The 12984-nt window shown below is 44.4% G+C and overlaps 1 protein-coding gene across 2 annotated transcripts in view; it reads left to right on the top strand.

Moving 5' to 3' along the window:
- Positions 1–12984, top strand: part of SORCS2 (sortilin related VPS10 domain containing receptor 2) — a 1328268-nt gene that overhangs the window by 1177388 nt on the left and 137896 nt on the right. For both annotated transcript variants that reach the window (XM_075346856.1, XM_075346855.1), the window contains exons 10-11: positions 4745–4891; positions 8276–8378. In XM_075346856.1, coding sequence (XP_075202971.1) covers positions 4745–4891; positions 8276–8378 — 250 coding nt within the window. The remainder of the gene's footprint in view (positions 1–4744; positions 4892–8275; positions 8379–12984) is intronic.

Here is a 12984-nt window from a genome sequence, read left to right as displayed (position 1 = left end):
AGATAGGCACATTTAGTAATCTTGAAGTCTCTGCTGACCACGCGATTCACTTCATTGCTACGTGGAGCTGATACAGAGCACTCGTGTTCTGTAGCAGAGCTGACAGTGTCGTATGGATTACGTCGGGCCTGGAGGGGTATTTGGGGATTAATAAAGGGGTGAAACAGGGTGGTTTTTTGTCTTTTATTCCAAATAAAGGATTTTTCGTTGTGTGTGTTTATTTACTTTCACTTTCAGTTTAATCGTGGATGGTATGTTGGGGAGACACCTGGCATGATTAACTCATTATTACCTCGATTGCCACCGCACCAAGGCAATTCGGGATGAGCTGGGTAGAGTCCCCCGGGACTGTCGCATCTAATGGATGCGGCAATTCCAGGCGGCTGCTGGATGATATTGTTAGGGTGTTGGGCTCCCGATAACGTGGTGCTCTCCATCCTGACAATACCAGCCTCCAGCCGTGTGGCTATATCCTGGCTGGTATCAAATATGGGGGGGAACCACATTTTTTTTTTTATTATTTATTTATTTTACTGCGCGAAATATACCCGCCCGCCGGCGGCTGTGATTGGTTGCAGTGAGACAGCTGTCGCTCAGCTTGGGGACCTGTCTGACTGCAACCAATCATGGGCGCCAGTGGGCGGAGAAAGCACGGAATAACTAATTGACTAATGAAGCTGCAGCCATTTTCTAAAGAGGAAAAGACACCTCAGATTTGTGACAGACGTGGAGCGAGGCGCCCGTGATTGGTGAGTAGGAAAGAGAGAGGGATTATGCTGGGGGCTCAGGACGCATACAGATAGCAACATGTGCACTTAGCCTTACTGTGAAAAGCCACGTTTATGGTGATCGAACCGTTCTCGAACCTAACTCGAACTGTCGAGCTTTTAGCAAAAAAGCTCAAGTTCGATCTCGAGCACCCCCCAAAATCACTCGAGCATGAAATTGGCGAACCTCGAACCTCTAGTAAAGTTGGCTTCAGGAACCTCACCAGGGAAATATAAAGATGAAGGCTGAGTACCTAAAGACGGGAGAAAGCCTAAAAGTATTGACTAACGGTGGTACCAAAACATGAGGTGGAAGAGGTAAAGGTACTTGATATGAAAGACTAAAGGTACCAACAATTGGTCATTACTTTCATCGTTAAGGCCTTTACCGGCAGCTGAGCAGTGGAGACTTCAATGCTGTGAAGGAGCATTGTCCTGCATAAAAATCATGGTTTTCTTGCTGACTTTTTCCTGTACCACTGATTAAGAAGTGTCTCTTAAAAACTGGCAGTAGGTTTGGGAGTTGATTTTGAGTTTATATTCAACCAGATTGGTAATAAGATTGTCCCGTAGCCCAATCACGGGTTGGATCAGCTGGGCTTTCTCCAGGTGTCTCAATTCAGCGTGATTACCTGGCTATTTAGCCGACTGGCAATGCTTAAGGCCCCGTCACACACAACGAGACCGCTAACGAGATCGCTGCTGAGTCACAGTTTCTGTGACACAGCAGCGATCTTGCCAGCGATCTCGTTGTGTGTGACACCTACCAGCGATCAGGCCCCTGCTGTGAGATCTCTAGTCGTTGCAGAATGGTCCGGACCATATTATTCAAAGGCGATGTCCTGCTGGGCAGGACGCATCGCTGTGTTTGACGCTATGTGACAGGGTCCCAATGACCGCCGAGATCGTTATACAGGTCGCTACTGCGACCTGTATCGTTACTGCATCGTTGGTAAGGTCTGACTGTGTGACATCTCACCAGCGACCTTCCAGAGACTTACCAGAGATCCTTATCAGGTCGTATCGTTATAGGGATCACTGGTAAGTCGTTGTGTGTGACTGGGCCTTTAGACCATTGTCAGTTGTAGCTTTGCTCTGTGGAGTGTGTGCCTTGTGTTTTCTTGTTCTTATCTCTTGCTGCCTGACCTTGGATCTTGCCTTTGACTATTTGTTTGCCTAGCTCCTTTGTCTCTATCCACACTGTTTTGATCTGACCACAGACTGTGACCAGTTTACTCTTTTGTCTTGCCCCTCTGCCTTTGACGTGCACTCTCGGTATTTGACGCCAGACTTCTTGACTCCTCTGTCTCACAGCTTGCCATGAGAAGTGATGATAGCCAGCGTTACATCATGACTGACCTTTACGAAAAATAAATGATGATATGGTCAAAATACTCAGTTAATAATTATGCGCAAAGTGTGATAGCTGCAGTTATAAATCAGCTCAGAGGAGCGCAGATAAAGATAAAAGACTGGCAAAATATGCCATACAAAAAAAAACCTTCATTCAGCAGCTATCAATGTGGAGGGGAGCAAAAAAGGTGTAGAAGCCAAATGGTGCAAAGCTTTAAAGGGAACCTGATAGCTGATATATGCTGTCCGGTATGCAAAAAAAACCATTGTCCTTAAAGTTATCCATATTTTTTTAAGGCAAAACAGCCCGGGGGAAAAAAATAAGAAAATTATTCCCAATTCTAAAAATTTCTGAACAAAATCATTTAAATAGTCTATGTTACCCCAAGGACGTAAGGCGATGAAGACCAGCACATAAATTCCCATCCATGTATAGTGTACTTTCATGAGCTTTTAAGATGAACATATTTTTCCATTTCCACACTTGGATGCTGTAACGTATATTTTATTGCTTGGACAAAGAAATGTTGCTTTAAATCTTTGTCTCCTAGAGCTTTAAGCTCCTGCGATTTTTTAGGAATATAAACTATAATTTGAGTTCTAATGCCTGACGAGAAGAACTTGGATGTTTATATGAAAAATATTGGCTTTTTACATAAAAAAAAAAAAAAAAAGCTTCCCTATGGCGGATATTGTAAAACATTTAAAGGCATATTACGGAATGGTATGGTAATAGAAGGATCGTTGTGCGGATTATTTACATGCAAAAATAACTAAGAAATAACTAACCTCTGAGAATATGTAACATGGAGGCCAGGAATCCAACATGCAGCAAGGATGACTCAGTGGTGACTTCAATGGGTTTTTATTAGGCCTGAAGAGGGAAATGAAAGGGTTGAGTAAACAATATGCAAAGAAGAAATTCAAAGCAATTGGCACGTTTCACAGATATAATCGACTGATCAAATATGTACTAACACTGTGGATTATTTCAAACATATTCGCTTAGCAATAACTCAACCCCTGTCCTTTTATCAGTGGAAAGTCAAAGTCACCCTACTAGGGTCCAAGTATACAATAAACAAGAAAACATAAGCTTTCATAGACCCACCTATGTCAGTGGTTTATTAGACATAGTTCAGTTGCGTGGCAATTCATTAGACAAACAGTTAACTCTATTAATAAGCTATTTTCTATTGGTACCAAATGCAAGGGTGGAAATAATAGCCCAGCTCACTTGGATGCTGCCCCGGAATAAATGTGCATGTCTCAGTCTTTGTTGCTTGAGACCCCCCCATTACTAACCTTGTAGGTCAAAAGAAATAAGCACAAAAACACAGACAAAAGTCCATTATTTAGAAAAAAAAAAACACCCCTGAAAATCCGACGTTATCCACACCATGACGTCCCACAACATTCCCGGCCCTGCTACCCGAGGTCATAGTTCACAGTCACATTAGAAACCATGACTGCTCACTGTGGCATCAGGGACACACTGATGAAGCTGCAGCTGTGAAAGTTGATGTGAGTTTACCGGAGGTCACAGCTGGTATTCCCACTGTACCCCAGCTGTGACCCCAGGTGAACTCCGTGACCTCACCTCAGGTGAACTCATTGAAGTCAATGCCATATTATCCGATTAGTCGATGTGCGCACTTTGAAACTGCATCAAAAACACATGCAGTTTCAGTGCGTTTTTCTTCCAAGAGATGTGGATTTGGTGCAAAAAAGGTCTGCAACCAAATACTCAACATGCGCACATTTCCTAATCTGGTAATCCGACATTGAGTTCAGTGTCTTCACCTGAGGTCACAGCTGGGGTTCCCACTGCACCCCAGCTGTGACCTCAGGTGAACTCAATGAACTCCGTGACCTCACCTCAGGTGAACTCATTGAAGTCAATGCTGTATTACCCAATTAGTCGATGTGCACACTTTGAAACCGCATAAAAAAACAATGCAGTTTTGGTGCTTTTTTCTTCCAAGAGGTGTGGATTTGGTGCAAAAAATGTCTGCAACCAAATACAACGTGTGCACATCTCTTAATCCGGTAATCCGACATTGATTTCAGTGTCTTCACCTGAGGCCACAGCTGGGGTTCCCATGGTACCACCAGCTGTGACCTGAGAAGCTATCTCATTTATAGATATAAATACTGTATGTGTGTGGTCAATACAAAGGACTGGCCCATGCCTTATTCCTTACAAGGACCTTTCAAAGAAGGAAGCATTCAATACATGTAGACAAAAGGTGATTCCAGAATCTAAACAGGAAAGGGTTCTTTATAGTTAGAGCACTCAGACTGTGCAATGTCTGAACACAAGAGGTAGTTAACAGCATTTATAAAAGGGTTTGATGCTTTCTCACAACAAATGGCATTGTGAGTTATAAATAATGTAGAGGTAGAGAATGTATAGAAGGTGGACAAAGGTTGAACTTGATTAATTTTGTCTTTTTTTCAACCTATGTAACTATACATATCGCCAGATGGCGTTGCTTCATGGTCGTGCACTATAAACAATATCACAAACAATGTAGCTCAGTAAAAGAAGAAATGAGAGAGAACAAAACAAACAATTCAGAATGTTTTTATTTTAAAAAAAAATCCTCTTTTCCATTTTAAAGGTCAAAGGGGTGAAAGGCGTTTTTCTGGCCAATCAAAAGATAGATGGTAAAGTTACGACACTGATCACTTATAACAAGGGCCGCGATTGGGATTATCTGACTCCACCGAGTGTGGACATGATGGGCAAGCAAACCAACTGCAAACCGGTAAGTTTTAATTATATCCGATGTATATCGTTATAGAACTTTATCATTATGTAATTCGCTCAGCTAATATTAGAATCCTTCTGTTGCTCCGGATGCTAACTTACTGAATTTTCTATATGTACACAAGTGTCTAGACACAACAGCTGCCTTAACGTTAAGAAAATATATTTTTATCAATGAAAAACAGAAAAAAATGGGGAAAAAAAATGAAAATATTATCCTATTACTTATGTGTTTCACAGATAAATATCATTGCGTGGTTGACCTAAGAAAACAGATTAGAGTTTAGACTTTAGGCACCATATGGCGGCACATGTAGTGCATATACCTAGGATGCCAGTGCATACTGAAGGTTTTTATAAAATTAAAGGTCGACTTCTTATAGGGAATCTGTCATGTGATTTTTCTAGTACAATACTGTTATCTTAAAATAGGGGTTAAGTAGACCTTTCAGGATCAGTAAGTTTTATTGCTTTACATTATCCTGTTATCTTGTTGTAAGCTTCAGAGAATTCAGTGTGATGTAGCAATTAGTCAAGCATATGTAAATACAAACTGCATGTTCCCTGCTCCCTCCTTCCACCTCTCAAGTGCTTGCCTCAGTGATAGTAAATCTGAACTGAATTTGCACTGCTGCCCCAATCCATACTCCCTCCCACCTCTCAACAGTGATAGTGAATGCACTGGAAGGTAGGTGGGGTGAGCCGTGACTATGCAAATTGTATTTACATACACTTGACTAGCCTCCACAAGACCTGAGTTCTACAGAGCTTACAGCAAGATAACAGGATAATGTAAAGCAATAAAACTTACTGATCCTGAAAGGTCTCCTTAAAGGTGGCTTTACACACTGCAATATCGCAAACGACATCGCTGTAACGTCACCGGTTTTGTGACGTAATAGCGAACTCCCCAGCGACATTGCAGTGTGTGAAACACATCAGCGACCTGGCCCCTGCTGTGAAGTTGCTGATCGCTACAAATCGTTCAGGACCATTCTTTGGTCCTTTGTTTCCCGCTGTGCAGCATGATCGCTAGAAAGTCTCAGTGTGTAAAGGGGACTTTACAGCGACTTCGTTAGCGACTTCCCTTTCAAAAAGCTGCTTTACAACGTCCCCAATGACTAGCTAGGTCGTTCTGCAGGTCCGGATCGCTGTTGCGTCGTTGGCCAGGTCTGCCTGTTTGACAGCTCACCAGCGACTCAACAGAGACTTTGTAGCGATCCCGGCCAGGTTGGGATCGCTGGTGGGATCGCTGAAAGTCTCAGTGTGTAAAGGGGCCATAAGGCCTATCTGAAGGTAACATTAGTATTGTAGTACAAAGTCACCTGACAGATTCCCTTTGAAGATTTTTGAAAAAATAATCTTCTCTTCACAATCAACAACTCAAGGTCTTCAAGATCTACAGTATACGGCCCCTTTCACACGTCAGTGATTCTGGTACATTTGTGCTTTTTTTTAAACGTACCAGAATCACTGACATACGCAGACCCATTATAATGAATGGGTCTGCTTACACATCAGTGATTTTTCACTGCACGTGTCTCCGTGCGGCGTACCCGCGTGTGCGTGATTGCTGCACGGAGACATGTCCATTTTTTTCTGGCATCACTGATGTTCCACGGACCACGCAGTGGTGTGGTCCGTGAAACACGTGCCAGAAAAAAACGTACTTTTAAAATAAAAAACATTTTAACTCACCCGGCGTCCAGCGATGTCCTCTGCAGCCCGTGCAGCCTGCTCCTTCTGTGCCGGCTGATTACTGTCGCGCATATTCATTATGCACGACACAGCCGACCCGGAAGCAGCTGCTGCGGGGGTCACCGCCGGCCGGATGCTGCGTCGCGGGAGGATTCAGCACCATGGAGAGCGGGAGCGGGCGCAGGTGAGTGAATCTCTAAGTGCAATCACGGGCCACGGAGAACGGAGCCCGGATTGCACTTAGACAACCCACGTGTGCCGTGATTTTCGGCACACGCAGGGACATGTGCGTGTTTTACACGCCAGTGAAAAACATCTGTGTTTTTCACTGACGTGTGAAACGGGCCTAAGTAAAAGGATTCTTATTTATTTGGACATATTGCCTCGTTTGGGACAGATTTCTGATACTCTGTTAGATGTTTAAGCTATATGTGTCTATATGTGGCTGCCCAGTGGTTGTGATGAGAATGGAGGCAAATACAAGATTTTGGTGGCATGTCAAGATAGTGTATATAATTTTTCATTTTGAGGTTGCGAGTTGCATGGCTCATAAGCCTCCTCAAACAGGCATGCTTGGCATGTCACTTTCCACAAGGAGAAACGTTACCCCTTATATCCCAGTCATAGCCTCTCATACAGCCAAATCAGATCTTATACTTTGCACTAATGAGGGCAATACCTCCAAAACACTGTCTGCAAATTGAGATTCTGGTTTGGCTTTTATCCTGTCATATGACAAGGCTTGTTAAAGGGTCGATATGGACTTTTAGGATTGATACTTCGAATCAGTGGCACTAGAGTTCAAGTCCCATTCTTCTCTGAAGAGGCAATTTGCATATTTCATTTCCCAGAGGAGCATTACATGGCTCATAAGCCTCCTCACACAGACATGTTCTACATAAGGAGAAATGTAACCCGTTACATCCTCATCTTGGGGTTAAAACACTCTTTATTCTTTGGGGATGCAATGGAGGCAGATACATTTTTCTGGACAATGCTTCATAAGGCTGCTTTCACACATCCGGTTTTTCCTGTGCGGCACAATCCGGCGCTTTGCAGAAAAAACGCAACCGTTTTTATGCATAGACTTACATTAGTGCCGGATTGTGCCGCATGGGCGTGCGTTCCGTCCGTTTTTTACCGCATGAGGCAGATTTAGCCGAAGCGGCGGCCGGATGGATTTTTGCCTGGCATGTTTTTTCTTTGTCCGGCAAAAAAAACTGCATCGCGCCGCATCTGTCCGATGCGGCGCGATTTGCAATGCATGCCTATGGACGCCGCATGTGGCGTCCTGCGGTAAAAAACGCATCCGGCTGCCGCATGCGTTTTTTTCCACTGCGCATGCTCAGTAGCCAGCCGCAAGTGGCAAAAAACGGACGGGCCGCATGTAAAAAACTTATGCAAAGGATGCGGTATTGTCGCCGCATCCGTTGCATAGGTTTTAGAGCCGGATTGGCCGGCTCTGCTAAAATCGGAGGTGTGAAAGCAGCCTAAAAAAAGATACCCCAACGATCAATATTAAGTGTGGGGGGTTGGTAAGAAGTTAATAAAAGTTCCTATTTATATTCATTTTATGTTATATTAAGTTAGGATATAGAAATTTTCCTTTTTATTCTTTGAGAACTCAAACGAACTATGTTTAATGGAATAATTATCTGTGTTTTGATCTCTTCTATCCTGAAAGCCTGAATGCCACCTTCACCTTCATCTTCGCTGGGCAGATAATCCTTACGTATCAGGAACCGTCCATACCAAGGACACAGCCCCAGGCCTGATTATGGGAGCTGGTAGGTCTTTTATATTACTTTTTATCTGATTTTTTAGTGTTAGAAGAGTTGTAGAAAGAAGCTTTTCATGTGGGATACATCAGTGGGGACACACTTGAAAAACATCCTTCACTTCTTGAAGTCACATTGGCATTTTTAAGGAAGTTTTAGAACTTTTTGGTGTATATTTGCATACTTTATGTGTCAAGGAGGAGGTTACAGACCTTATAGTTTCAAGCCTTTCTGTTGGGATTTCCACAAAGGTTACAGAACCATCTCCAACTGGTTTCCAATGCTAAACCTGGAACATGACCCATGTGCCAAAGAGGTTTTTGCCCCCTTAGATACTATGACCCTGGCTCAGCTGCTACCAATCTAGCCCATGTAGCTCGGTCCCTCAAACTTCACTTATTAATAAATCTGCATGTACAGTCGAGGTCAAAAGTTTTGAGACTGACACAGATTTTAATTTTCTCATAGTTTGCTGCTTCATTGTTTTTAGATCTTTCAGTCAAATGTTTCTTTGGATATTGAGTACAATTGTCAGTGTGACGCCCCTGTGGTAACCAGGTATCACAAAAATAAGGTAACAACAAAGTGCCAGTCAGTACACACACACACTAGCATACCAGGACATTTACACTAACAACCAGGGTGGGAGACCCCCTAGAACCAGGTGACAGGGCTGGGAACTGTGAGCAAACAGGCCGCCAACTGGGAAGGGAGGGACTAGACCTGGGGCAGGGGAGAGTGACCTGGGAAGTGTGGGTAGACAGCGGGAGGGGTGAGTGAGTTGGTAGGAGTGAGAGAGAAAGGAGTTGAGGAGAGGACTGTGAAGTGAGTGGTAGTAAAGGAAAGGTGTCAAGATAGACCACGGACTCTTGAGACACAGGGAAAGTAGCAAAGACTCCGCAAAGACCTGAGTAGAAAGATCAGCCACTCAGAGTAGCAAAGCAGCTGGAGAGCGAGAGAGCAAGCTCCAAGGATAGAGGGATCCTGTGGGGTGGACATCCAGGGCTCCCAGTACTTTGCACGCACGGGGTGCAGATCCCAGAACAGACCAGGACTTCAAGCCATCTGTTAACTCTGCCAGGCGGTGGGGATTCCAGGACTCATCTGCCACCACTAACGTCCGAGGCATCAGCAGCAAAGAGGGGATCGGGAGAAATTCCCTTAAATAGTCCAAGCTGCCTGCGGCAGGACCCAGACACCAGAAAGACCTCCAAGTGCTCCACGCCAGGGAGGACTGACAACAAATACACCAGAGTGCAAAGGTGGGAGAGTGTCACCAGGTTGGCTGGCACAGCTATCAAGGACACGGGCACACCTGGGATCCAGCACGTCTCCAGGATGCTAACCCAGTAAGTAAAAACAACCAACTGGACTCTCTGTCTGGACTGACTTATTGCCGCGTGCCTCCACGTTAATCCTTACCTAGCCCTGGGGAAAAGCCCTGCTCACGGAGGGCTCTACCATCCGCGCTACCCCATCCATTACCCCAGGACAGACTGGCAGCGGCGGCCCTACTAACCCGGGCTGCGCACCGCGAGTGGTGTAGTCGGACTATATTTTTATTATTTTTATTTATTACTTCTATTTACCGCATGTGAACCTCTTTCTTTGAAGTTTTTGATGATCTCAAAAATGAGTAATTTAAGTGCAATCTTGTATAGCCCTTTGGATGCAAAGCAATGATGACTGCACACTTCAATAGTTAACAGAAAAAGACAATGAATTCAAGCACAAGCCCCATTTTAATGCAACCAATTTTAAAAGGACAAAGTTCATTTTAAAGTTCATTTAAATCAATAGATCTTGGAATAATAATAAGTTCCACAATTGGATGTGGTTAAAAAAAATGTTCCTGTGCCAAGATAATGTTATATATATGTCCCTGCTGTGTACTGTGTAATGGCCGTGTCTGACTGTACAAGGCCATGGTCTGATCAAACCACATCTCCTGGGCAGGGGGTGATGCAAAGCAATGCCCTGCCTGTTTTTAAAAAGATTGTTTTACCTCATAGAAAGAATAATTTGTGATCCCGTGTTTTAACGTCTGTATACTTTTTTACTTCTTCCCTGGCCCAGGAGCTGTGGTATGATCAGACCATGTTCCAGTATCAGACATGGCCATTACACAGAACATAGCAGGGACACATATACAGTATAAGATCATCTCAGCACAGGAACATTATTTTAATCACATCCATTTGTGGCACTTATTATTATTCCAAGATCTATTAATTAAAATGACCTTAGTTGGTGGCACCACTCCATTAATTCAATCAGCATAACAAAGTGATATCAGCTGCCTTGTTCTTGTTAACACTTTCTTCTGAGAAAAGATCACAAATAATGGAAGCAGGTCATTTTGTGGTAGGGCTAAAATTCAGTGAAAATGTTTTTTTCTGATTAAGGTACTTTTCATGGCAAGGAATGACTACAAATTTTGCAGTTCCTCTGATTTCTCTTCATTACAATCTAATCTTGCTTATGTCTTGGGTGAATACAATAGGACTTTATGAAAACTGAGGCAGCAAACTTTGCAAAAAACAAAATTTGTGTCAGTCTCAAAGCTTTGGGCAACATCTGTATATTCCTCGAATGCCACATCTGGTCCTACAGAAAGTCTGTATAAGACCCTGACGCACGCCGCCCGGCGCTCAGTCCTCTTGGTTCATGCATGAGAGTAGATGCTCTGTGCACGTCCCTCTAGGCATCTCTCTGTCTATGCTAGGTGAGTGCTACCGGCAGGGTAGCGTTCTTATACCTTACAGCTTCGGCTGCTGTCCGTATCCTTACCTCTTAGTGGAGCGGACATAGGCAGGTGCCTGAAGCACATGGTCCGGCTGGGCCTTGTGATTCTACTCGTAGGTGGGCGTTGCCGCTAGGGTAAGATTCCTTATACTGCGTCTGGCAGTTGTTCGTATCCTCGCACACTAGGGGAGCGAACATAGGTAGGAGCTTTGTGCGGCTTTATGCTGCTGTCCATCTCTTTTGCACCACTAGTGGAGCAGACCCAGGCAGGTGCCATATCTAGTGGTTCGTGTCCTCGCACACTAGTGGAGCGAACGCAGGTAGGAGCTTTGTGCGGCTTACGCTGCTGTCCGGCTCCTGGCACCGCTAGAGGAACGGACCTTGGTAGGTGCCATTTCACACTCACTGCTTTTGTCTCTGTGACCATTAACAGAGACCATACCACACACCCTCCAAGTAAGGGAGGAATTGCTTTATTTTCTAATTATATTCCTCTGTGAGTTTAACAGAGGTATTGCACTCTGCACTTGTGCTATTACTATTTACAGTGGCCCACTTATATACCCCTTATCCTCTGCCATAGTCTGCAGCAGAGTCTTTGCACGGTGGACCCTGACTGTCTGATATTCCTTTGGGTTTTATTATCAGACAGCCCCCCGTAACACCCGACTCTGACTGAACAATCCAAAAGCCTCAGGTTGCTTGTCAGACTCTGTGGTGTAAACAGTGTCTGATGATGCTGTGTCAGCAGATATGTGCAGAGCCGAACATCGCATGACAGTGCCGTTGTTACAGGAAATCATCGACAATTGATTAGCTGCAGCAGTGGCAGTCTTCTATTTCCCTCTTCAGGCACAAACTAAGGGGTACTTTGCACGTTGCGACATCGCTAGCATCGGCTAGCGATGCCAAGCGCGATAGTACCTGCCCCCGTCGCACATGCGATATCTTGTGATAGCTGCCATAGCGAACATTATCGCTACGGCAGCTTCACACGCACTTACCTGCCCTGCGACGTCGCTCTGGCTGGTGACCTGCCTCCTTCCTAAGGGGGCGGGTCGTGCGGCGTCACAGCGACGTCACACGGCAGGCGGCCAATAGAAGCAGAGGGGCGGAGATGAGCGGGACGTAAACATCCCGCCCACCTCCTTCCTTCTGCATAGCCGGTGGAGGCAGGTAAGGAGATGTTCCTCGCTCCTGCGGCTTCACACACACCGATGCGTGCTGCCGCAGGAACGAGGAACAACATCGTATCTCCTATTGGTGCGACATTATGAAAATGACCGACACTACACAGATCACCGATTTTCAACGCTTTTGTGATCGTTTATCGGCGCATCTAGGCTTTACACGTTGCGACGTCGTTACCAATGCCGGATGTGCGTCACTTTCGATTTGACCCCGACGATATTGCATTAGCGATGTCGCAGCGTGCAAAGTACCCCTAAAGTCAAACGGTAGCTGCTGATTGACGGATTACATCATTTTACTGACCACCACAGCCAGTGAGGGACAAGGTGAAAATGAGTGATGGCATTTCAGTAGGTATTTAATTGTTCTTTTATATGAAGCTAACCATGAGCCTCTTTATAAAATAAAATATTTTATTGGACAGCTCCTGTAAGGACCAAATCCTGTCCAATTATGAAAAATTACTAGCACTTGCAATTACTGAAAATATATTTTTAAAGCAATGTAAATTCTGGCTATCCTGGTAATCCTCAGGCCTGGTGACAACTCTATTCTCACTATCAACATTTTTGTAAGACCCAAGAAGAACAATGTCCCCAAAACCCATGTGGCTGAACGCTACATACAGTGAAGAAGGGATATTTTATAATATGGGCAAATGATGACCTTTTTATTCTTA

The sequence above is a fragment of the Anomaloglossus baeobatrachus genome, chromosome 1 (assembly GCF_048569485.1).
Source record: "Anomaloglossus baeobatrachus isolate aAnoBae1 chromosome 1, aAnoBae1.hap1, whole genome shotgun sequence".
Classification (NCBI taxonomy): domain Eukaryota; kingdom Metazoa; phylum Chordata; class Amphibia; order Anura; family Aromobatidae; genus Anomaloglossus; species Anomaloglossus baeobatrachus.
Note: the sequence above shows the minus strand (reverse complement) of the source record. Positions and strands in the feature narration are given on the sequence as shown.